The following is a 24,488-nucleotide window of genomic DNA, read 5'->3' as shown; positions in this document are numbered from 1 at the left end:
AGTGACACATTTCATGCATAAATATCAGAGAACTACCGGGGTGGGTTATGTGCCCAAATATAGGCTATAGCCTAATAAGTTGAAATTGGTTTAGTGTCGAAAGTTTCCACATACTTTAGCCAACCTGGACTTTGTGAATTAGTTTTCGTGATATAAAAATAGAAATCGTATGATTCATTGTCTTCTTAATAATCTGCCCTAAATAATGCATTATTGAAAATGCACTTTCTGCGCCAAACAGCGTCAAACCTGCTGACCGGGGAACATAGGACCCTTTTTATAAAGAAAGGCCCCATGTTTCCCTGCACATACAAAACGGGGAACATAGGACCCTTTTGGGGAAAAGTGGGGAATATAGGGCCCTCTGTATACAAAAAGGTCCGATATTCCCTGGTCTCATACAAAGCGGGGAACATAGGACCCGGGGACTATAGGACCCGGGGACTATAGGACCCGGGGACTATAGGGAGGACCCCCACAGGAGAAAGGAGTTTGTATCCAGCCATTGTCAAGCCTTAACACTGTAATATCATCTGTTCTGTAAACAAACAGCTGTGACAAAAGGAACAGACACCATGAAACCAGAAGCTGTTTATGCTGCAGGAAGCATACTGTATGTCCTGTATGTCCTGTACGTCCTGTACATCCTGTATGTCCTGTATGTCCTTTATGTCCTGTACATCCTGTATGTCCTGTACGTCCTGTATGTCCTTTATGTCCTGTAAATCCTGTATGTCCTGTACATCCTGTATGTCCTGTATATCCTGTATGTCCTGTTCATCCTTTATGTCCTGTACATCCTGTACATCCTGTATGTCATGTATGTCAGGAACAAATTCTTGTCATTTCTGTCATGTACTTGTGTACACAAAAGAAACGAAATTTCACCCAGCCCACAGAAGTGCAACACAAAAGATAAAAAACGCATCCAAAATTTCCCAAAAACGACACCACCAAAACATACAAAAACAGAGAGAACAAAGCAACTAGTACAGAACGCGGCAGCAAGGGTTGTAACAAAAACCAGGATGAGAGATTACATTACCCCAGTCTTAGCCTCTTTACACTGGCTTCCTGTAGCATTGAGGATTGATTTTATAATTATTTTACTTGTGTTTAAAGCTCTACATGGTTTAGCACCCTTATACCTATCTGACTGCTTATCTGATTACGTTCCCGAGCCGCTCTCTTAGATCCTCTGGTGCTGCCCTGCTCAATGTCCCTTGAATGAACTACAAAAAGTATGGCAAAGCAGCATTTTGTTTTTATGCACCGACGGCTTGGAATACACTCCCTCAACAAATAAGAGAAGCAACGTCCATAGATAATTTTAAGAATAAGCTCAAGACCCATTTTTATGCTCTTGCTATTAATTAATTCCACTTTATATTTCTTTATGTCTTATTTTTTATCTTGTACTGTGGTTTTATTTCTTGCCTTGTTTGATGTTTTTTGCCTAGGTCTGTGTTTTATTATTTTTAACTTATTTTATCTGTATTGTTGAGTTTTATTGTTTCCCCTGTTGTTAATGTAAAGCACTTTGAGCTGCATTTTATGTATGAAAGGTGCTATACAAATAAAGTTTATCGATTATTATTAAATTATTATTATTATTGAAGCAAAAAAAAACAACAACAACAACACACACACACACACACACACACACACACACACACACAGTTAACAACTTCAGTACAACACAGCCAAAAAACTCCACCATCCAGGAGAGCAAACGCCAGCCAGGATGACTATCGGAACTGCCGGTCTGCATGGGCTAGCAGTTAGCTTAACTTGACCCGCTTCAGCGTCCTGTCAGACCGCCCTCAGTGTTTCGTCTTCGGCCGCAGCTTTAGGAAAGGCCGCGGTCCTCCTTGGGCCCACCGGACGCAGCAGACCAAGCTCCCTCAGCTGATCCAACGCCAGCTCTCCCAGCCAGACACCTTCGACACACCTCCCCGCACTTCACATGACGACACTAAAACACAGTCAATGCTAGGCGAGGCTGCCGCCAGACCGTCCTCGGTGTTATCAGAACTGCCGGTCTGCATGGGCTAGCAGTTAGCTTAGTCTGCCCCGCTTCCGCGTTCAGTCAGACCGCTCTCGGTGTTTCCTCCTCGGTCGTAGGTCCAGGCAAAGCCGTGGTCCCTGGGCCCACAGGACACATCAGACCAAGCTCTCTCAGCTGATCCAACACCAGCTCTCCCAGTCATTAAAAAATAAATAAATAAATAAACAAATAAAAATCGAAGATCAAAATAAAAACTTCACACGATGGCACAAACGGTTGCGGCGTTTCCCGAGCTGCCCCCCAAATTTGCTACGCTGGTGTCAGAAGTGGGATGGTAAGACCATGAGGCCATCGGAAACGTGTGCGCCCAGAGGCGTGAGGGAGCTGATATGCTGAAGCACGGGGACGTGCTTCCCGAAGGAGGGGGGGTAGTGTAACGTGCACAGATAAATAGACTCGCTAGCCCTTGGCTAACGGGTCAGACCCTTTAGTCGACTGGTTAACGTAGTTACCCGTGGTGCGGGAGACCCGGGTTCGCGTCCCGGTTGCAGCGATTCCTGGCTGCCCCCCTGAATTCGCTACAATGTTTTCTACTATGTTTAGTCATGGAATGTGACAGCTTGGCGCATAACACTGAGACCGTGTCCCTACCCTGCTGTATTTCTCCCAAGCTCTCCTCTCCTTTGTGTGAATCACAATAATATAATAAGCATTCCTACCACTGGTGGTGGTGAAATGAACAACAAAGTACCTAATAATCTACAGAACCAAACATCTACTATTATTGAAAGTGTGACCACACATTGTTCAAAGTGTACAAGGTCTCTAATTCAAATTAATATTTCATTTATTGGTAGCTCTAAAGGTCTGCTTACTGCCAATCACTTCAACAAGACGCTTAAATTTTGTTTCATGCACATCAGATCACTGTCTACCATTGCCTTACTAATAAATGATCTGATTCTTGACCATAGTTTTGATATGATTGGGTTATGTGAAACATGGCTGAGACCAAATGATTTCCTTCCCTTAAATGAAGCTTCCCCACCTGACTATACTTATGCTCATGTAGCTAGGGCAAATAAAATAGGTGGAGGTGCCGCCGTAATATTCAAATTTAGTTTCAGGCGTCTGAGTAGCATAGTAGTCTATTCTGTTGCCTACCAACACGGGGATCGCTGGTTCAAATCCCCATGTTACCTCCGGCTTGGTCGGGCGTCCCTACAGACACAATTGGCCGTGTCTGCAGGTGGGAAGCGATGTACTTATGTGTCCTGGTCACTGCACTAGTGCCTCCTCTGGTTGGCCTGTTCAGTGAGGACTCCGCACTGTCAGGTGAAAAGAAATGGCTGGCGACTCCACATGTATCAGAGGAGACGTGGTAGTCTGCAGCCCTCCCCGGATCAGCAGAGAGGATGGAGCAGAGACTGGGAGAGCTTGGAAGAGTGGGGTAATTGGCCAAGTACAATTGGGGAGGAAAAAAAAAGGGGGGAATCAATAAAATAAAATAAATATATAAATCTATTTTCAATTTAACTTCTAAACTTGAATCTAAATTTGAATCTTTCGATGCTCTTATTCTAAGTTCATCTCCTTCAGCCATGAATAGACTGCTCAGTCCAGATTGTGATGCTTTATAGACCTCCTGGCTCTTACTCACTATTTCTTGAAGAATTTGGAGAATTTTTCTCAGGACTTGTTAGTCATTCTGATGAGATTCTAATTCTTGGTGATTTCAATATTCATCTGAATAAGGCTGCTGATCTTCTAAGTAAAGCCCTTCTGGTGCTTGTTGATACTTTTGGGTTTGCTCAGTTTGTTCAAGAGTAGACTCATTGCAGTGGTAACACCCTTGATTTGGTTTTATCCAAAGGGGTAGCTGTTTCTGATCCGACTGTCTTGCCAACCACATCTGCTGTGTCAGATAAAGTTCTTGTTAAATTTGAAGCATCATTGGCCTGTGCTATTAATGTCGGCACAGATTTAATTTTCCCTCGCCACATTGGTCCATCCACTGTAGCTGCATTTGGCCGGCAGCTGCCTGAAGTCTTGGCTCTTCTGTTGAAAATGTCAATAGTTACTTAAATATGGCCCTCTCTAGTCTCAACGATTCAGTTGCATGTCTCCCTTCCAGAGCTATGTGACTAAAGAGGCCAACAGCCTGATTTAATGATGAGACACATGCTCTTAAGCGGACCTGCAGGAGACTGGAACATAAATGGAGAAAATCAAAATTGGAAGTATTTTTTTACCTATTTTGGCATGAGTGTTTATTGAAATACAAGCATGTTTTAGCTGCTGCGAAATCAAAATATCTCTCTTGCTTAATCAATATTAATAAACATAATCCCACATTTGGATCTGGGAGGAGACCCCGGGGTAGACCAAGAACTCGCTGGAAGGACTACATGGCCAATCTGGCCTGGGAACACCTTGGGATCTCCCAAGAGGAGCTGGAGGGCGTTGCTGGGGAGAGGGACGTCTGGAGTGCCCACTTAGCTTGCTGCCACTGCGACCCGACCCCGGAGAAGCGGCTGATGATGAGATGAGATGAGATAAGATGAGATGAGATGAGATGAGATGAGATGAATTCCAGATTACTCTTTGACAATGTAGCTAAATTTACCAAAAAGCAGCCATCTCTTCACTGCCCACCATTCACCACCCATGAATTTCTAGACTTTTTCTGCAATAAGGTTGATGAAATCATAAACAGAATTAGTTCTTCAGCTCCAGCTAATCCTGTAGATCCTCTTACCAAATTCATACCTATACAATAAGTCACTGATAGTCCCTGTTATTACAGCTTTTTAGACTATGTATCTTGATGGTTTGACTAAGGGCGGCACAGTGGGCAAGTGCTTAGCCCTGTCGCCTCACAGCAAGAAGGTCCTGGGTTCGAACCCTGGGGTTGTGTGACCTTGAGGGTCATCCCAGCTTGTCCTCTGTGTGGAGTTTGCACGTTCACCCCGTGTCTGCGGTGGGTTTCCTCCCTGACTGAGGCATGGCAAGACAAACTGGAGTTGGTCCCTGGGCGCTGCACAGCGGCTGCCCACTGCTCCTAGCTACACAGCTAAGATGGGTTAAATACAGCACTGAATTTCCCCATGGGGATTAATAAAGTATATCACAAAAAAAAGAAGCTCATGTCAGTTTCTAAAGCAACTACTTGCCTGCTTGACACTTTACCAGCAAAACTTTTTAAAGACCTATGGCCTTTCCTGGGACCTACAATGTTAGACATTGTTAATTTATCACTTACTACTGGCACTGTTCCCAGCAGTTTTAAGACAGCTGTGGTAAATCTCCACTTAAGAAACCGCACCTCAATCCAAGCTCTCTTAATTGACCAGTCTCTCATTTCCATTCTTTTCTAAAGTACTGGAGAGAGTTGTGTATCAACAACTTTCAACCCATATAGAAGAAAATTATCTATATGAACCTTTTCAATCGGCTTTCAGGGCTGCTCTGACCAGAGTGCTTCAACAATCTTCTACTAGCAATAAGACTCTGATGGCCCCTCTGTGCTTCTACTACTGGACATCAGTGCAGCCTTTGACACCACTGATCACTGTATACTATCAGAATTATAATTTTGGTCTCTCTGGCTTAGCTTTCTCTTGGGTAAAGTCCTACTTATCTGGAAGAACACATCATGTCTGCTATAATACTAATACATCGAAGTTATCTGACATTACATATGGCGTACCATAGGACTCAGTTCTTGACTCTCTTCTTTTCTCTTTATTTTTCACCTCTTGGCCAAATCATACGCCATCATGGAATACATTTACATTACTATGCTGATGATACTCAGCTGTATCATGTGCCTATAAGGGCTGATGATCGTACTCAAATGAGTAATTTGGAGGCCTGCTAAGCTGCTGTGAAAAACTGGATCTCTCTAAATTTCCTGCTTTTAAATTCAGATAAAACTGAAATGCTAGTCGTTGATCTTGCTAGACACAGACACCAATTTGATCAAGTAACAATAACAATTGACAACCGTTTCATTTCATTTAGTGTTGCAGCCAAAATATCTTGGTGTTACGTTTGAGCCCAGCCTTTCCTTGATAAGCACATTAAAGAAATCACCAATCCTGCCTTTTTCCCCATGTATGCAACATAGCTAAAATCCGGTCATTCCTGTCCATGGCTGAAGCAGAGACTCTAATACATGCATTTGTTTCATCCAGATTGATCATTGTAATGTTCTGTTTTCAGGTCTGCCAGATGTTAATACTAAAACTAGAAAATTTGACCATATCACACAAATTATTGCCTTTCTTCATTGGCTCCCTATCCATGTTATATCAGACTTCAAGGTGCGTCTTCTGATTTAAAAAATACTAAATGGGCTTGCCCCATCATATTCGTCTGATCTTAAACCGTACATTCCATCTCGAACTCTCTGCTATCTAAATACAGGGCTCCTGTGTGTACCCAAATGTTGATGCATCAAGATACATCAACATTTTTTATTTCTATACATGATTTATTTTTTTCTCACTGTGTGAATACTTGCTACTTTTAAAACACAGCATATTCGTAATGATCAATAATTAAAATAAACAGATGAATTGACTTCCATTATGAAGATGAGGTCGCTAGGAATCAACACCCCGTTGGTCACGAAGATGAGGTCGCTAGGAATCAACACCCCATTGTGCAATTGGGTGTACAACTTTCTCACTGACCAGCCCCAGGTGGTTAGGGTGGGCGGCCTAACCCCCGGGACATTGATCCTCAACACAGGTGCTCCTCAGGGTTGTGCGCTGAGCCCTCTGCTGTACAACATCTACACACATGACTGCAAAGCCACGGACAGTTCCACCTCCATCATCAAATTTGCAGACAACACAGAGGTAATATGCCTGATTTCCAACAACAACGGACAGGCTTATCTGAACCAAGTAGATGACCTGGCACAGTGGTGCTAGTCCAACAACCTGACCCTGAACAACAGCAAGACCAAAGAAATGGTGGTGGACTTCATGAGACAGCAGGGGAAAAGATACAACCCACTAAAGATCAACGGGGAACCTGTGGAGAGGGTCTCCAGCTTTAAATACCTCAGCGTACACATTGCTGAGGACCTCACCTGGACTATTCACACTCAGCACACTCTAAAGAAGTCCAGACAGAGGCTCTACTTCCTCCGAAGGCTGAGAAAATTCAAGGTCTCATCCTCCATCCTGAAGACAATCTATTCCTCAGCTGTGGAGAGTGTCCTAACAGGTTGCATCACCGCCTGGTATGGAAACTGTTCTGCTCGTGACCGAGTTGACTTGCAGAGTGGTACGTTTAGCTGAACGCACCACCAGAACATCCCTCCCCATCCTGCAGGACAGTTACACCAGAAGGGTGACGACGAGAGCCAAGAAGATCATGAGCGACATTTCTCACCCTAATAACGGACTGTTCAGGCAATTGGGGTCTGGTAGACGCCTCTGTAGTCTTAGGGCCAAAACAGAGAGACTAAAGAGAAGCTTCTATCCACAGGCCATAAGAACTTTCAACATATACGACCTTTCACATACTTGAGACAGCTAGGTTTTTTTTTAATTGTTTTTTTATTTATTGTTTATTTTGACTTAAAAAAAGAGGAAAAAATGCACTGATCTTTTGTCTTTTATCTAGGTCTATGTCTTTTCACATAATGACAGACTGAGTACCCCTCTTCATTTCACTGCATGTTTTACTTTGTATTTCTGTGCATGTGACAAATAAAGTACTTGTACTTGATTATCTTTGATTAATACAGTAACAAACAGAAGAGGTGTCAACTGAGAGGTCACCCAGCATTGCAAAGAACCAACAAAATAAAGAAACAAAAGTGTGCCTGTAGCAGCATCTTTGTTGTAAATTAACACGGAGTTCAGCAAGACTTCAGTAATCACTTGATAACATAAAAAAAGAAGTCAGCTGGCGGCAGGGCCTTTTCCTATCGGGCCCCATTCTTGTGGAATAACTTGCCTGCTGCCATCAGACAATCATAGTCTGTTGAGTCCTTTAAATCCAAACTTAAAACTCATCTTTTTACCTTAACCTGCCTTTAAGTTGAGTGCTTCATAACCTGTACTGCATGGCGGGTCGGTTTCTGTCTCAATGAATTGACCAACCACTGTTCTGCTGATACAATTATAGAGTATAGATTATTGATTATTACAAACTGTCCTCTTTTCTCACGTCTTTTCTCTCTCTCTGAATGATGTCTTCTCCTTTCTGTTTTTCTGTGTGTGAATGGTGTGATGTGAGTCTCCTTGTGTACATGTGTAGTCTGTCCTCCTCCCAGGTCTCCATGGTGACGGTGGTCACCACATGGACACTGCTTGGCATCCCCTTCATCACATTTTTTTATCTTATAAATCCATATAATTTTGTTATCCTGTTTCAATGTTATATCCTTCTCTCACTCCAATGTGTGATTGCTGTTTTTTTTCTTCTCTCTTTTCCTGCGTATGTGAATGGTGCGATGTGAGTCTCCCCTGTGTGCACGTATAGTCTGTTATGTCTGTTATGAACATGATAATGTTGTCTTCCGTGGTCGTTACAGCAAGTGTGATAATTGGTCAAATATTAGCCTTCCCCATCCTCAGCCTGACCTGCCACCTATTTTGGTTAGCATGGTCTCCAAACATGGCTAACATGAGAGAAAGAGAGCTTTAACACCTGAACCCATCCAAAGCCAGGAGTCTCCAGTCTTGAACCAGGCCAAATATGAACTATCTACGCTCCTCCTAACCTAATCTGTTTGTTTCCCCTACACATTAAGATAGATATTTCAAAAACACAAAGAAACAATAAGGTGGGTGGCTTTGGGTTTAGCACATAGAATAAGAAACATCAGCAGAGATTTTAAGCTTTTTTAACATCCCTTCGCTGTCACACCGTCTTCTATCCAAGAACCTCAATCTACCCCACATCTTTCGTCCTCTCTCACAGCCTGCAATATGCCACCTCACATTTAACCCATTGCTCTTTCTTTCTCTCTGTCCCTACAGAAACATCCTGTATGTCTTTCCCCTGGAAGCTTTCATGCTTCATCCTTCAAACATCCCATCATCTGTATGTTTATGTTTATTTATCGGGATCCCCATTAGCTGTGCCCTAAAGCACTGCTAGTCTTACTGGGGTCCCCATAAAAACAATACATTTAATACATACATATACATTTAATACATACATTTAAAAACAACTGTACTATAATCCGTTAACATTATCCACAAAGCGCAACCTGCCTACACTTGCAGTCATCGTGCTAACTCTTATCCCTGTCACCCCACCACCACCACCACACACACTAGGGGTGGGAATCTCTGGGCATCTCGTGATTCGATTCCGATCCAGAGGGCTATGATGCAATTATAAAACGATTATTGATGCAGCCTGATGCATCAACATTTTTTATTTCTATACATGATTCATTTTTTCTCACTGTGTGACCACTTGCTACTTTTAAAACAGAGCATATTTGCAATGATCCATAATTAAATTAAACAGATGAATTTACTTCCATATCTTTCATTAATGCAGTAACAAATAGAAGAGATGTGTCAACTGAATCATGGTCATGTTTCCCAGCATTGCAAAGAACCAACAAGAAAAGAAACAAAAGTGTGCCTGCAGCAGCATCCTTGCTGTAAATTAACACAGTCTTCAGCAATCACTTGATAACATAAAAAGCTGCCCCCATTCACAAATAAATAATAAAAACTTAAACCGAAATCCTTCTGTTATGGGCAATGAGCACAGAATCCCTCAGGCAAAAAAAAACAAACAAAAAAAAAACAAAAACATTTTCCGTATATTAAAATCAAAACAGCTATCATACGAAAACAACAGAATTCTGTGGAATATGTGGTAGAACAATAAATAATGGTGAAAATACAAATAATAGGCCAAAATGAAATCATAAAAATGCATGGAAGTGCAACGTAGCAAATGTACTTAGCTGGTGAATGCTGGAATGTGCAAGTTTTTTGTGTAAGAACAGGAGTAGTTCTACATGCTCCGCTGTGCAGTAACTAGATCCCCTGCATGTGAGACATGAGCCGCCAGTCCATTATTATCCATTATTTTAACCGCTTATCCTGCTCTCAGGGTCGCAGGGATACTGGAGCCTATACCAGCAGTCATTGGGCGGCAGGCAGGGAGACACCCTGGACAGGCCGCCAGGCCATCACAGGGCTGACACACACACACACACTCACACCCATTCATACCTAGGGACAATTTTTAGTATGGCCATGAGCTGCCAGTCATTGGTAATAAAGTGCATAGTTACAGAGACATTAGATTCTGTAGCAATGGATGTCCACGCATCGCGTGTTATTGCAATCCTACCCGCTTTCCTCAATGATTGCATGACTTCGGTTTTGGTAGAGTGTGGGTATCACTGTGTCGGTGAAAAAACATCGAGATGGGATGTTGTATCTTGGCTCTAAAGTGTGCAGCATAGCGCGAAAGCCCTTGTTCTCAATGACTGAGTAGGGGCCTAAATCCATCCATCCATTATCCAAAGCACTTATCCTGCTCTCAGGGTCACGGGGATGCTGGAGCCTATCCCAGCAGTCCAGCAGTCATTGGGCAGAAGGCGGGGAGACACCCTGGACAAGCCACCAGGCCATCACAGACATCCCCCCCCCCCACACACACACACACATTCACACCTAGGGACAATTTAGTATGGCCGATTCACCTGACTTAAATGTCTTTGGACTGTGGGAGGAAACCGGAGAACCCAGAGGAAACCCATGCAGACACAAGGAGAACATGCAAACTCCACACAGAGGATGACCGGGGATGGCCCCCAAGGTTGGACTACCCTGGGGCTCGAACTCAGGACCTTCTTGCTGTGAGGCGACTGTGCTAACCACTGCACAACCATGCCGGGGCGCAAATCATTGGCAATAAAAGTTGCAATCAACTTTGTGATTTGCTTTGCCTTTTCCAAGTTCGGTGGAAGCTTTGATATCACTTGTTCATTATTCTATGGTTGGCAGCAACTACAACCAGCTGTTTTTCCTCCAACTCCATATGGAAACACAAAATACGGTTTCTCATGTTTGTTGTGTTCCCAAAATATTTTATATCAGTTAGACACAACTTGCATACAGTGTGGCTCTTGTCCAGGTCCCGTTTTCCTTCAACTTCATAGAAGCCAAAATGCTTTCATACGCTGGCTTTTAAGCCAGAGGGTGCCAGTCGGATTGTATCCAACTTAAGTTGCTCATGCTCAGCCATCCTCACCAAAACTGAAGAAGTCGCCTAGCTTAGAACGTAAACACGGCATACAGTGGCTCGCGAAAGTATTCATACCCTTTGAACTTTTCCACATTTTGTCACGTTACGACCACAAACATAAATATGTTTTATTGGAATTTTATGTGAAAGACCAACACAAAGATGCACACAATTGTGAAGTACAAAGAAAATTATACATGATTCAAAAATCTTTTTACAAATAAAAAACTGAAAAGTGTGGTGTGCAAAAGTATTCAGCCCCCTTTTCTCTGAGTGCAACCAATTGCCTTCAGAAGTTGCCTGATGATTGCTGAATGATCGAATGTTTACCTAATGACTAAATAGAGTCAACCTGTGTGTAATCTAATCTCAGTACAAATACAGCTGTTCTATGATGGCCTCAAAGGTTTGTTAAGAGAATATTGGGGAGCAAACAGCATCATGAAGTCCAAGGAACACACCAGACAGGTCAGGGATAAAGTTGTGGAGAAGTTTAAAGCTGGGTTAGGCTATAAAAAGATTTCCCAAGCTTTGAACATCTCGCGGAGCACTGTTCAATCCATCATCCGGAAATGGAAAGAGTATGGCACAACTGCAAACCTACTAAGACACGGCCGTCCACCTAAACTTACAGGCCGAACAAGGGGAGCACTGATCAGAGATGCAGCCAAGAGGCCCATGGTGACTCTGGACGAACTGCAGAGTTCCACAGCTCAGGTGGGGGAATCTGTCCACAGGACAACTATTGGTCCTGCACTGCACAAATCTGGCCTTTATGGAAGAGTGGCAAGAAGAAAGCCATTGTTAAAAGAAAACCATAAGAAGTCCCGTTTGCAGTTTGCCAGAAGCCATGTGGGGGACACAGCAAACATGTGGAAGAAGGTGCACTGGTCAAATGAGACCAAAATTGAACTTTTTGGCCTAAATGTAAAACGCTATGTGTAGCGGAAAACTAACACTGCACATCACTCTGAACACACGATCCCCACTGTCAAACATGGTGGTGGCAGCATCATGCTCTGGGGGTGCTTCTCTTCAGCAGGGACAGGGAAGATGGTCAGAGTTGATGGGAAGATGGATGGAGCCAAATACAGGGCAATCTTGGAAGGAAACCTGTTGGAGTCTGCAAAAGACTTGAGACTGGGGCGGAGGTTCACCTTCCAGCAGGACAATGACCCTAAACATAAAGCCAGGGCTACAATGGAATGGTTTAAACAAAACATATTCATGTGTTAGAATGGCCCAGTCAAAGTCCAGACCTAAATCCAATTGAGAATCTGTGGCAAGATCTGAAAACTGCCGTTCACAAACACTCTCCATCTAATCTGACTGAGCTTGAGCTATTTTGCAAAGAAGAATGGGCAAAATTTTCAGTCTCTAGATGTGTAAAGCTGGTAGAGACATACCCCAAAGGACTTGCAGCTGTAATTGCAGCAAAAGGCGGTTCCACCAAGTATTGACTCAGGGGGGCTCAATACTTTTGCACACAGCACTTTTCAGTTTTTTATTTGTAAACAAAATTTAAAATCATGTATAATTTTCTTTGTACTTCACAATTGTGTGCCACTTTGTGTTGGTCTTTCACATAAAATTCCAATAAAATATAATTATGTTTGTGGTCGTAACGTGACAAAATGTGGAAAAGATCAAGGGGTATGAATACTTTTGCAAGCCACTGTACATGTTTTATATCCGTTATGTTTCACCATCCAGTTGGTTCAGTGGCAGCCGTAAGGAGTGTACAGCTCAGTCAAGAATTGAGCTTTAAATTTCTGATTATTGAGTTTTCTGCATCGGGACAATTTTTTATGAGAGAATATCGATGCATCTAAGAATCGATTTTTCCCCCCACTCCGAACACACGCACACTCCCTTCAGTGCTACCTCACACCTTTTTCATTCCGCATCACAAGCAGGTTCCCTGAACATGTGCTTTTTGTTCAAGTGTGTGCATAGGTGTGTCTATTGAGTGTTTGTCCAACAACAGCATAATGATCCAAGGGGTTCTTCTATTTGTTCTCATTTGGTAGTTTGTTCATTATTACACCTTCTCATTTGCCTCGCAGTAATACTTCTCAGTTAATATAGGGTTTGCATTACTGATGAAGGCGTTAGACTGAGAGGCAAAGGGACAGGGAGAGTGAGAGCATTTGAAAGAAAGCTGGATGGTTAGTTTTCTTATTGTCTACTCCCTGGCTACAGACAGAAGGTGTCCCCCTGCAGAACAATAACCAGGGCAGCATATTCAGCTGAACACCAAGACTGGAGAAAAAGCATGTGGTACAACAGAGGATCAGCAAGCACAGAAAGATATAGCAACACACACACACACACACACACACACACACACATAAACTTTCTACTCACCAAAGTCCGCTAGTTTCAGCTCCCCGGTGTCACTGATAAGCAGATTTTGGGGTTTGAGGTCACGATGCAAGATGTACCTCTGGTGGATGTAGGACAGCCCCCTCAGCAACTGGTACAGGAACAGCTGGGAGTAAGGCCAGACAACATCATTGGTTAAATAAAGACAAATACAATTCAAACTATAATTAAAAGTAATCATATTATTAATAATTGTAATACTACTCAGTATGATGTACTTTATTGCCAATGAAAACAAAAAGTGTGCTGAATGATTATCTGCTTATCAAACTGCCTCCACACCATACTAAAAACTGATGGAGAAGCCATTTGATCATTTAACAACACTGACATATGTCCTACATTTATCTACATCTCTCCATTTAAAGTGTAATTCCAAACTTGTTTTGAGTTGTTTCTGCCTACTGCATAATTTTGAAAATTGCCAGAAAGTGGGCATGAGGAGCGAATGGTGGTTTGTGTTGCAGTCCGGCTGGTCAGGAGAGCGTGAAGTCATGTGGAGTGCTTGTGAGCAATCTCTCCACCAGCACCACATCACACTCACAAATGAACGTAACAGATAAAGGATAGGATCATGAGCATGCAAATAGTAGGACCATGCCTTCACAAATCTACCTTCATACTGAAGGTCAGGTCAATTTTCAAGTCAATTTTATTTGTATAGCCCAATATCACAAATTACAAGTTTGCCTCAGGGGGCTTAACAGCAACACAGCATCCTGTCCTTAGACCCTTGCATCGGATAAGGGACAACTCCCTAAAAAAAAAAAAAAAAAAAACCTTTAACAGGAAGAAAAAAATGGGAAGAAACCTCAGGGAGAGCAACAGAGGAGGGCTCTCTCTCCCAAGATGGACAAAGTGCTGTGGATGTTGTGTTTACACAATTTACACAATACAGCATTGAAAGAGGATAACACAATTATAATGGAATTATAAAATATATGAAGAATATGATTAGGAGGATGCCAAGCAGTGTCCAGACGCCACCGGAACAGTCCAGGACCCGAGCCACATGACCAGCATCACCGTGTAATAAATAAATAAATAAATAGTCACACATCTTAGTGAGAGAAGGATACAACATTAAAACATGATAACAAAATTATATGAATTTACAAGATATATAAAAGGAAAATTTGATGAGGGGGATGCCGAGCAGTGTCCAGGTGGTGACCACCATCACCATGGAGACCTGGGAGGAGGACAGACTGCACATGCACACAATGGAGACTCACATCACACAATTCACACACACAGAAGAAAAGGAGAAGACATCATTCAGAGAGAGAGAAAAGACATGTGAGAGAAGAGAACAGTTTGCAATAGTCAATAGTAAATAATCTACAATCTATAATCTTGTCGGCATAACAGTGGTTGGTATATACACTGCTCAAAAAAATAAAGGGAACACATCAGCAATGCGATGTAGCTCCAAGTCAATCACACTTTTGAGATATCAACCTGTCCAGTTAGGAAGTAACACTGATTTGTGAATCAATTTCACCTTTTGGTAAATTGTCTAATTTCCACCAAGTTTAAATTAGACAATTTGCAAGACAACCCCTATAAAAGGAATGGATTTGCAGGTGGTGGCCACAGACCATTTGCCTGTCCTCATCTTTTCTGGCCGATCTTTGGTTAGTTTTTCATTTTGCTAGTGCCCTCACCACTAGAGGTGGCATGAGGCGGTATCTGCAACCTACAGAAGTTGCTCAGGTAGTGCAGCTCATCCAGGATGGCACATCAATGCATGCTGTGGCAAAAAGATTTGATGTGTCTCCCAGCACAGTGTCCAGAGCATGGAGGAGGTACCAGGAGACAGGCCAGTACACCAGGAGACGTGGAGGGGGCCGCAGGAGGACAACAACCCCGCAGCAGGACCGCTATCTGGTCCTTTGTGCAAGGAGGAACAGGAGGAGCACTGCCGGAGCCCTACAAAACGACCTTCAACAGGCCACTAATGTGCAAGTTTCTGCTCAAACAGTGAGAAACAGAATGCATGAGGATGGTATGAGGGCCCGACGTCCACAATTGGGGCCTGTGCTCACAGCCCAACACCGTGCAGCCCGATTGACCTTTGCCAGAGAACATCTTGGTTGGCAGATTCGCCATTGGCGCCCTGTGCTCTTCACAGATGAGAGCAGGTTCACACTGAACACATGTGACAGACGTGAGAGAGTCTGGAGACGCTGTGGAGAACGTTCTGCTGCCTGCAACATCCTCCAGCATGACCGGTTTGGCGGTGGGTCAGTGATGGTCTGGGGAGGCATATCCTTGGAGGGCCGCACAGACCTCTACGTGCTAGCCAGAGGTACCATGACTGCCATTAGGTACCGGGATGAGATCCTCAGACCCATTTTCAGACCATATGCTGGTGCAGTGGGCCCTGGGTTCCTGCTCATGCATGACAATGCTCGTCCTCATGTGGCCAGAGTGTGTCAGCAGTTCCCGTATGTCGAGGGCATTGATGCTATGGACTGGCCTGCACGTTCCCCAGACCTGAATCCAATCGAGCACCTCTGGGACATCATGTCTCGTACCATCCGCCAACGCGATGTCGCACCACAGACTGTCCAGGAGTTGACCGATGCCCTGATCCAGGTCTGGGAGGAGATCCCTCAGGAGACCATCTGTCGTCTCATCAGGAGCATGCCCAGACGTTGTAGGGAGTGCATACAGGCACGTGGAGGCCACACACACTACTGAGCCTCATTTTGAATCGTCTTGAAGAATTTCCACAGAAGTTGGATCAGCCTATGTTCTCATTTTCCACTTTGATTTTGAGTATGATTCTGAATCCAGACCTTAATGGGCTAATGATTTTGATTTCCATTGATCATTCTTAGGTTATTTTGCTCTAAACACATTCCTCTGTCTAATAAATAAAGATTTTCAGCTGAAATATTTCATTCATCGAGGTCTATATTGTGTTTTTTAGGTGTTCCCTTTATTTTTTTGAGCAGTATACATTGAGACAGAAATCAAACCCGCCATGCAGTACAGGTTGTGAAGCACTCAACTTAAAGGCAACTAATTGTAGGCTAAAGCAAACAGATGAGTTTTAAGTTTGGATTTAAAGGACTCAACAGACTCTGATTGTCTGATGGCAGCAGACATGTTATTCCACAGGAATGGGGCCCGATGGGAAAAGGCTCTGCCACCAGCTGACTTCTTTTTAACTTTGGGTACACAGAGCAGCCCTGTATTTTGAGAGTGGAGAGCTCGAGATGGAATGTACGGTTTAAGGAGATCAGACAGGTAAGATGGGGCAAGCCCATTTAGGATTTTATAAGTCAGCAGAAGCACCTTGTATTCTGATCTAATGTGGATAGGAAGCCAATGAAGGGAGGCAAGAATTGGTATAATATGGTCAAATTTCCTAGATTTAGTTAGGATTCTAGCTGCAGCATTCTGAACCATCTAAGATTTTAGTACTAACATGTGGCAGACCTGAAAACAGAATATTACAGTAATCAATTCTGGTTGAAACGAATGCATGTATTGGAGTCTAGGTGTCAGCCATGGACAAGGAAGACCAAATTTTATCTATATTACATAAGTGAAAAAAATGCAGTCTTGGTGATTTCTTTAATGTGCTTATCAAAGGAAAGGCAGGGATCAAACATAACACCAAGGTTTTTGGCTGCCACACTTTGTGAAACCACAGAGTTATTGTTACTTGATCAAATTGGTGTTTGTGTCTAGCAGGGCCAATGGCCAGCATCTCGGGTTTTATCCGAATTTAAAAGCAGAATGTTTAGTGACATCCAATTTTTGACAGCAGCCAAGCAGGCCTCTAAATTTGTCATTTGACTATGATCATCAGTCCTTATAGGCACATACAGCTCAGTATCATCAACCTATAGCAATGGAAATGTATTCCATAACGGCATATAATTTGGCCAAGAGGTGAAATATAAAGACAGAAAAGACCAAGAACTGAGCCCTGAGGTACACCATATTAAACGTCAGAGAATGCTGATGTAATAGTACTATAGCAGACACAATGTGTTCTTCCAGATGAGTAGGGCTTAAGCCAAGAAAGAGATAGATAGATAGATAGATAGATAGATAGATAGATAGATAGATAGATAGATAGATAGATAGATAGATAGATAGATAGATAGATAGATAGATAGATAGATAGATAGATAGATAGATAGATAGATAGACTGATCGATTGATTGATTGATTGATTGATTGTTTTTATTAGCCACACGACCGGACTGGTGGAATTTGTTTTTGGTACACTTTACACTCTGCAGCACAATGCATATACGGACAACAAAAGACACTCCACATATTATCACGAACAATACAGTTACACAATAACAGAAATAAACATATCAGGCATAACAGGTGAATGGTAGCACAAACCCCAATTCCAATGAAGTTGGGACGTTGTGTAAAACGTGCATAAAAACTGAATACAATGATTTGCAAATCCTTTTCGACCTATATTCAATTGAATAAACTACAAAGACAAGATATTTAATGTTCAAACTGATAAACTTTATTGTTTTTTTGCAAATATTCACTCATTGTTAATTTGATGCCTGCAACACATTCCAAAGAAGCTGGGACAGGGGCAACAAAAGACTGGGAAAGTTGAGGAATGCTCAAGAAACACCTGTTTGGAATATTCCACAGGTGAACAGGTTAATTGGAAACAGGTGAGTGTCATGATTGGGTATAAAAGGAGCATACCCGAAAGGCTCAGACGTTCACAAGCAAGAATGGGGCGAGGTTTAACTCTTTGTGAACAACTGCGTGAGCAAATAGTCCAACAGTTTAAGAACAACGTTTCTCAACGTACAATTGCAAGGAGTTTAGGGATTTCATCATGAATGGGAAAGAATTCCACCTACAAAGCTTCAACAATTAGTGTCCTCAGTTCCCAAACGCTTATTGAGTGTTGTTAAAAGGAAAGCTGATGTAACACAGTGGTGAACATGCCCCTGTCCCAGCTTTTTTGGAACGTGTTGCAGGCATCAAATTCAAAATGAGTGAATATTTGCAAAAAAACAATCAAGTTTATCAGTTTGAACATTAAATATCTTGTCTGTGTAGTTTATTCAATTGAATATAGGTTGAAAAGGATTTGCAAATCATTGTATTCTGTTTTTATTTATGTTTTACGCAACGTCCCAACTTCATTGGAATTGGGGTTTGTATTTATGCCAATGGTGTATGAGGAGGGGCCTATAGGGAGGAATTCAGAGTCCTTATGGCTAGTGGAAAAAACTGTTTGCAAAGTGTTTAGTCTTAGTTGACAGTGACCTGTAGTGCCTCCCTGAGGGAAGGAGCTCAACCAGAGACACCAAAATTACAATTTAATCTGTCTAATAGTATACAGTGATCAATAGTGTCAAAGGCTGCACTGATAGTAGACGCACAGAAGTGGAATCAGAGTCCATAGCTAGTACAAAATCATTCACAACTGGTCAGAGCAGTTTCAGTGGAGTGGAGTGACAGGCCCTTAAAGCCAATTGAAAAGGTTCATATAGATGGGGTTTTTTTCTATATGGGTCGAAAGTTGTTGATACACAACTCTCTCTAGTACTTTAGAAAAGAATGCAAGATGAGAGACTTATAAGTAGAGGTTTAACAATAGCTGTGTTAAAACTGCTGGGAACAGTACCAGTAGTGATAAATTAAAAATGTCTAACATTGTAGGTCCCAGGAAAGGCCAGAGGTCTTCAAAAAGTTTTGCTGGTAAGGGGTCAAGTAGTTGGTTTCGAAGCTGACACGAGCTTAGTCAAAGTATCAAGAGAGATAGTCTCAAAAGCTGTAATAACAGGGACTATTAGTGACTCATTGTATAGAAATGAATTTGTAAGACAGGATCTGCAGGAGTAGCTGGAGTTGAAGAACTTATTTTGTTTATGATCTCATCAACCTTACTGCAGAAAGTCTAGAAACTCATGGGCCATGAATGGTGAGCAGCTAATAGGCAGCTATTTTTCAGTAAGTTTAGATACAGTGTCAAAGAGAAATCTGGGCTTATGTTTATTAATATTGATAAAGTGAGAGAGATATGCTGATTTTGCAGTAGATAAAGCATGCTTGTATTTCAATAAACACTCGTGCCATGATAGGTAAAAAAATAATTCCAATTTTGATTTTCGCCATTTACGTTCCAGTGTCCTGCAGGCCCACTTAAGAGCACATGTCTCATCGTTAAACCAGGGTGTAGGATTTTTAAGTCGCCTAGCTTTGGTAGTGAGAGGTGCAACTGAATCGAGGAGACTAGAGAGGGCCACATTTAAGTCACTTATGAAATTTTCAAATGAGTATGCCTCAACAGTGAAAGGAGCCAAGACTTCAGGCAGCTGCTGGACAAATGCAGCTACAGTGGAGGGACCAATGTGGCGAGCGGCAATAACATCTCTGCCAGCATTAACTGGACAGGCCAATAATGCTTCAAATCTGATGAGAAAATTATCTGACACAAGCAGATGTGGTTAGCAAGACATTCAGATCAGAAACAGCCATCCCTCTAGATAAAACCAAATCAAGGGTATTACCACTGCAATGAGTCGACTCGAACAAACTGAGTGAACCCAAAAGTATCAACTAGCATCAGAAAGGCTTTACTTAGAGGAGCGGCCAACTTATTCAAATGAATATTGAAATAACCAAGAATTAGAAAATTAGAATCTCATCAGAATGAGTAACAATACCTGAAACAAATTCACCAAATTCTTTAAGAAATGGTGAGTAACAGCCAGTAGGTCGATAGAGTATCACAATTTGGACTGAGCCAAGTCTATTTGAGTCTATTCATAGCTGAGGGAGATGGACAAAGAACAAGAGCCTCAAAAGGCTGGAAATGTAAATTCAAATCTACAAGTCAGATTGAAAATAGATTTATATATTAAGGCAACACCCCCACCTAGCTTAACTGCCCGAGCTACATGGGCATAAGTAGAGTCGGGTGGGGAAGCTTCATTTAAGGGAAGGAAAACATTTGGTATTAGCCATGTTTCACATAACCCAATCCTATCGACCAAGCTGTCAGTCTACACTATGAGAAATTCCCTGACTAAACATTAATTAAGCTATTTGACTTCACATTCGCACTAGATTTAAACCTAGCAGGCTCTCTAATCACCTGAAACGTGCTGAATAAGTCCCTAGTGTCAAAATAAATGTAAACGGGTAATGGAGTCTCCTATCACTAGCGTGTGTTGCTTTGCTCGGTCGACAGCAGCGGGAGACTACCAATAGGACTGGTGAAGGGCGAAAACCGGTTTGCAGTTGGGAAAGGTGACTGCAGACCAGGCCACATGATCAGTGGCTTACTCTTGCGAGCGTTCCCATTCCGGTAAGAGACAAACTCCGCCACATCTGCCGACGAGGCTGAGCTAGTGCTAACAATAGCAGGTCTGCTGTTAGGCCCGGGACTAAGGCTATCTGGAGTGCCCGTCACGTCTAACGTAATCCTAGCCGAAAGAAGGTGCTCAAACTCACGGACACATTTCTCTAATAGAGACAACCTATCCGTAACTACGGAACAATCACCACAAACCTTCATTTTAACGAGGCTGCTTTGACTGCGAAGGCAACAGAGATAACAGCTAAACTAGGCTAAACTCGAAGCTAGTAATAAACTAGGAATGAGAAAGCTGCCTACTAAACACAAAGTCGTATAAGAAAACTAGAGAATCAAGTGATACGTGAACTAAGCACAGAAAATAGCTAAATCACAACAAATGAAGAGGTTAGGGCAGAATACACGGAAGAGATACTAAGAAAATAAACAATGGTTATCAATCTCACGAAGCCAGAAACAGCTGGCAGCGGACGTCCATGGACCAACACCGAAGGAGGAGCCATGCAAATAGACAAGGAAGACGATAGATAATAGAATGGGTGGTAATCTGTGTTACAGCACTGGCCGCCTGTCCAGGGTGTTTCCCTGCCTGCCGCCCAACGACTGCTGGGATCGGCTCCAGCATCCCTTGCGACCCTGAGAGCAGGATAAGCAGTTTGGATAATGGATGGACAGAACACCTATATTGTACATGTGAGTATCTCCAAGAGAACACCCTCTGCTCATTTCAGCCTTTAGATGGCATACTGAGCGCTAAATCTTGTGAGGTGAATACCAGTACTGGCACAGTTGTTCAACTGATAGCAATATGCTATTATGGATAAGCGGTTTGGATGATGGATGGATGGATGTTTCTCATTCATGAGAACTGCAACATTGAAATATAAAACAAATATTTTGGAGTTACACTTTAAGTTTTGTTTTGACCCTTCACATTCTGATCACATGAACTGGAACCCTGAAATTTAACTGTGACCCTTTTAGGGCAAAAATTAATGTAAAATGAACCTGTCTATTGGATAAAAACTACTTCTTTATCTTTGGTATATGCTTTAATGTTTCTTCATTGTACAGTGAATGCTTTAGCAATGAGTTCATGGCTTGTACTGGTTTTCATTATGATGTAAGCAGTTATGTATGGAGAGATGGGAAAATATTTGGCTCTTTCTTATTTTTGTAACATATTTAGCCAGATTCCTTAGGATTTTTACCCACTTCAAGATCATTATTTTATTTATTCTTCCTTACTATCTACTACCACTACTACTACTATTACTACTTTTGGCTGCTCCTGTTAGGGGTTGCCACAGCGGATCATCCGTTTCCATCTCTTCCTGTCCTCTGTCACACCAGCCACCAGCATGTCCTCCCTCACCACATCCATAAACCTCCTCTTTGGCCTTCCTCTTTTCCTCTTCCCTGGCAGATCCATATTCAGCATCCTACTCCCAATATACCCAGCATCTCTCCTCCACACTTGTCCAAACTATCTCAATCTTGTCTCTCTTGCTTTGTCTCAAAACCATCCAACCTGAGTTGTTCTTCCTTAATATCAATTAACAAATAACAAAATGTGTAAATTTCCTTATTTTAAATTTCAACATTCTAATCATGTTAGTCCTTTCTTTGCAATTCCATTGTTTATGGCAATTCCACCCCCCCACCCCTCCATAGTATGTCTTTATGCATGCTCAGTAATCCAGGTAAGGAAATCACAGAAGGTTGAATCAGTTCATCTGGACACAATGTTTATTGAAAGAGAAATGTTTCAGCACTCATCTAAGTGACCTCTTCAGTCTCCATGAGTCACACCATGTTTCTATCAATAAATGTTGTGTCCAGATGAACTGATTCATCTTTCTGTGATTCCAGTAGGGGAACAGGCTGTCTGGCATCTAGAGTTAATGGGTCCACATTTTAGTATTCCTCACCTCCACTGGTAGGAGATAAACAAATGTGTTGATGAATTGCATCGTTCCTCGTCTTTATCAAAATTCATTTGAGAAAAGCGTTTTTTTGTGTTTGACTGCATGACATACAATAAATTTAGTTCAGTCCTAGTTATTGGTAAAAAAAAAGAAGTCTAGCCACGCTCTCTTGAAGTGTGGATGCCTCTATTTTCTTTTTGTCAGCCGTACTACGGCAAGCTGACAGCAAATCAAACATTCAAATAGTAAACACAACACATTTTACATGGATTATAAGGCAATGGCACATTTATTACAATATGAATTTCAATGCAGTAGTTTTTTGCAGTGATAAATCAAGTGACATGAGGGAATCCAAACAGCTAAGCTGCACAGGTTAAAGGGCCATGTCCAGGGCCCACATCACCCTTTACATGACAGTGGTTTCATGCACATGCTTGCCTCATAAATGAACACTATATGCTGAGCTTTGTCAGATTCTTCAGTGTGAATTAAGTTTTGGTATCATACCAATTTGTTATCATTAGAAATGAAGAAAACAATGCCATCCTATGTTAACCTGACATACTTGGCAGAGAGTATGACAAAAACCATGAATGCATCAGTCAGGAAATAAGCACTGCAAAAGGCATGCAGCATCTTTCCATTAAAAGACACATCCTGTACATTTTCTTTGAGGCAGGTTGACACTCGGGTATAAGTCAACAGCTGACATCAGCCATGTGTGAGCTAGCTACACTTTTAACAAAAAACAAAACAAAGTCGTCCGCGGTGGTGTAGCGGTCTAAGCATCGTCTTTGTGTCGATGCAGTTGCCCACTGGGGACCGGGGTTCGCGCCCCGGTCTCGTCAGATCCGACTATGGCTGGACTCGATGAAGCAGCAATAATTGGCAGCGCTGTCTTCGGGAGGGGGGTCGGAGTCGACTTGTGTTCGTCACATGAATGCGTCTCTGTGTGTGTCGGAAAAAGCAGTGGTTCGGCCTGGATTCACCTTGTCACGGAAGTGGGGAGGCGTCTCCTTCGACACTGCTGGCCGGACAGATGCAGTTGGCGAACGCATGCAGTACGAGGGTGGGTGTTTGAACTAAAATAAGGATCGATTGGCCACCAAATTGGGAGAAAAAAGGGAAAAATCAGATATAAATTTAAAAAAAAAAACAAAACAAAACAAACAAGAAAATAACACCAACAGGCTAACAGGAAACGAGAGAATAACAAGTGAAGGCAACTTGAGGACATAGAGGGCTACAAACTGGGCAAAACAAATAAAGATAAAATCATGACATAAATTAACACCTGTGATGTAAAATCCTTCAAGGTTTTCACCCAATTCAAAGACAGTTTTGAGCTGCATCTGTATTGTGGAGATTTTGTATGCAAAAATATCAGAAATCCAAAGTTTTGATTTTCAATCACCACTCATATCTCCTCTAACCACCAACATAACTGGAAAAACACGATTTTCACTGGAACAGGGCTTTACTACATAAATCACTAAGTCCCGACTCTACTCCCTACACCACACACTTCTTCAAAAATGTTTAATGCTTGGCTACATCTGGAAGACATGCCTTGTCCTTATAC

General features: G+C 42.3%; 1 protein-coding gene across 1 annotated transcript in view; it reads right to left on the bottom strand.

The window, feature by feature from the left end:
* The window catches only part of cdk14 (cyclin dependent kinase 14), a 278,497-nt gene that overhangs the window by 114,159 nt on the left and 139,850 nt on the right, over positions 1–24,488 (bottom strand). Inside the window, exons 8-10 of the mRNA XM_056286990.1 lie at positions 13,622–13,745; positions 13,487–13,503; positions 13,300–13,370 (exon numbers count right to left, since the gene is read on the bottom strand). Of these exons, the coding sequence (XP_056142965.1) occupies positions 13,300–13,370; positions 13,487–13,503; positions 13,622–13,745 (212 nt within the window). The remainder of the gene's footprint in view (positions 1–13,299; positions 13,371–13,486; positions 13,504–13,621; positions 13,746–24,488) is intronic.

This window comes from Lampris incognitus, chromosome 9, assembly GCF_029633865.1.
Source record: "Lampris incognitus isolate fLamInc1 chromosome 9, fLamInc1.hap2, whole genome shotgun sequence".
Lineage (NCBI taxonomy): Eukaryota > Metazoa > Chordata > Actinopteri > Lampriformes > Lampridae > Lampris > Lampris incognitus.
The sequence above is the reverse complement of the archived record's forward strand: the minus strand, read 5'-3'. Positions and strand labels throughout refer to the sequence as shown.